The sequence below is a fragment of the Capsicum annuum genome, unplaced genomic scaffold, assembly GCF_002878395.1.
Source record: "Capsicum annuum cultivar UCD-10X-F1 unplaced genomic scaffold, UCD10Xv1.1 ctg79477, whole genome shotgun sequence".
NCBI classification, from domain to species: domain Eukaryota; kingdom Viridiplantae; phylum Streptophyta; class Magnoliopsida; order Solanales; family Solanaceae; genus Capsicum; species Capsicum annuum.
This window is the reverse complement of record NW_025890063.1, coordinates 1,211-3,439: the sequence shown is the minus strand read 5'-3', so window position 1 is coordinate 3,439 and position 2,229 is coordinate 1,211. Positions and strand designations below refer to the sequence as shown.

Genomic DNA, 2,229 nt, shown 5'->3' with positions numbered 1-2,229 from the left:
AGGTGTTTTAAGGTGAAAGGTTCAAGTTCAAATGGCAAATCTGATGGAACAAATCTAATTGTAAAGAAGAAAATCACATCTAGAGTTGTTGATAATAATAACAATAAGGAATCTAATATTCTTCCTCCTATGTCTTCTCCACATCGTATTAACAGGTAATGATATCTTCTTTTGGCTATTGATGTATGTGTTGTGTTGATTGAGAAAAAAAAAAATGCTTCATTTTGTGTCAAAGATTTGATTTTTGTTTGAAATTATGAGTAGTTTTAGTATATGTTGTGTTGATACTGTCTGTGTTTTGTTTGATTGTGAAGAAAAAATTGTTTCATTTTGTGTTAAAGATTTGATTTTTGTTTCAGATTATGAGTAGTTTTGGTTTGTTTGGATGGTGTTGGTAGAGATTTCACGGATGATGCCTTGTGTATGTCAAGATTTTGATGCAAAAGAATCATTCTTTGATTGCATAGGGGTTTAATTAAGTTCATTGTATGAGAAATAACTAGTGGGGGTCTTGTATATCAAAAGAAATACATCAAATTTGAGCGGTATCTGTTCTGTATTACGCGAGGGTAATTGCGATTTGATGAGAAAGGAAGTTGAAAATACTAGTTATTAGATTTGTTTGGGGTTTGGTTTGTGAACTGGTTAGATCTGAAGTTATAGAAGTATTGGTTATTTTGTATATCAAAGGAAATAGATCAAATTTGAGCAGTATATGTCCTGTATTACGCGAGGGTAATGCGATTTGATGTCTAATTACGTGTATATTAGAAGGAAAGGAAGTTGAAAGTTCTAGGTTTTAGGTTTGTTTGGGGTTGGTTTGTAAAATCATTAGATCTGAAGTTATAGAAGTATCGGTAATTTTGGAGCTGGTAATGATACTTGAGAATGAATTAGATTGTTTGTGGTGAAGCTATTACTTCAAATTGATTTGATTTGCTGATTTTTTTAGTTTTTGCAAGGGATTAGTGGTTTACTTCTTGTGGTGTTTTACCTGTTATTTTGAAGATTCCAAGTCTTAAAACGGAAAAATACATGGATTTGTTTGCCCGAAAAGTAAAAGATTGTAATGGTACCAAGATTTGGTGGTTCCTGTTTTGGCAGGGATTTGGGTGTGAATAGATCTAACGCCAATGAGCATCGTAAGATATCAGTGTCATCCCCCGAGAAGGAGGACCGGTATTATACAACGAGAGGGTCAGTAGTCGTGGACGATAGCAGCAAGTTGCTCGTGGATGCAAGGGAGGAAAAGAAAAAGATGGTTTGGCCGAAATTGCACATCACATTGTCAAGTAAAGAAAAAGAAGAAGATTTTTTGGCTATGAAAGGTTGCAAGCTTCCTCAAAGACCTAAGAAAAGGGCCAAGTTGATACAAAGAACCATTCTTGTAAGTCCTATAATTCAGACGTATTGGACGCGTTTCATTTTAAATATTTCTTGATTCATTCCTAGTCTAAGCTACGTCCTTTATTGTTGTGTGTAGTTGGTGCAACCAGGTACGTGGTTGCAAGATTTGTGCCCAGAAAGGTATGAAGTAAGAGAGAAGAAGACCTCTAAGAAGGTATTGCTCTTTGCTCTCTTTCATTGCACGCACCCGTGTCAGGTCCTCTAAAAGTCTGGTGCTACTGCTACTTTTTGGAGAATCCGACACACATTATTTTAATGAATGACACATATTATTGGTGCAGAAACCAAGAGGATTGAAAGCAATGGGAAGCATGGAAAGTGACTCAGAATGACATGTTGTGATGGATGAATACAAAGAGAGAATGAGGATTTTTGTGAATTCTTTTTGGGATGATGGGCACAATATAGAAACAAACATTTGGATTTTTATTTTTTGGTAAAATAAAAATACCATGTATCATGTTCAATCATCTTTTCCTTCTTTATTTAGCTTTTCCTTTTTTGCCTTCTTCCTTTATCTCTTCTTTTTTTAGATTTTAAAATCTTACCGTGAACACTTCAATTTTATCAAAGATTTTGGTGTATATGCCAAAACTTAGTGTTTTATGTAGGTCTATTTTCCAAGAAAAGTTTATTTATATAATAACAGATATGAAAATAGATTTGTCTTTGAATAAAATTATTATAATTTGGTAGTGAAATTTATTCCATAAGTGAGAAATGTGTGAAAAAAATTGTAAGGTGGAATTAACGGACATGCTTTAAAAGGATCATCTTAAATTTGTGACTTTATGCAACCTTTTAGCCTCTTTAACATAAATG

At 33.6% G+C, this 2,229-nt stretch overlaps 1 protein-coding gene across 1 annotated transcript; it reads left to right on the top strand.

Moving 5' to 3' along the window:
* Positions 1 to 6: 6 nt before the first annotated feature.
* LOC124895052 lies at positions 7 to 1,874 on the top strand. The gene is made up of 4 exons (XM_047405517.1): positions 7 to 155; positions 1,105 to 1,387; positions 1,484 to 1,561; positions 1,689 to 1,874. The coding sequence occupies exons 1-4, from the start codon at positions 130 to 132 to the stop codon at positions 1,737 to 1,739; spliced, it is 438 nt and encodes a 145-aa protein (XP_047261473.1). The 5' UTR covers positions 7 to 129; the 3' UTR covers positions 1,740 to 1,874.
* Positions 1,875 to 2,229: the final 355 nt, after the last annotated feature.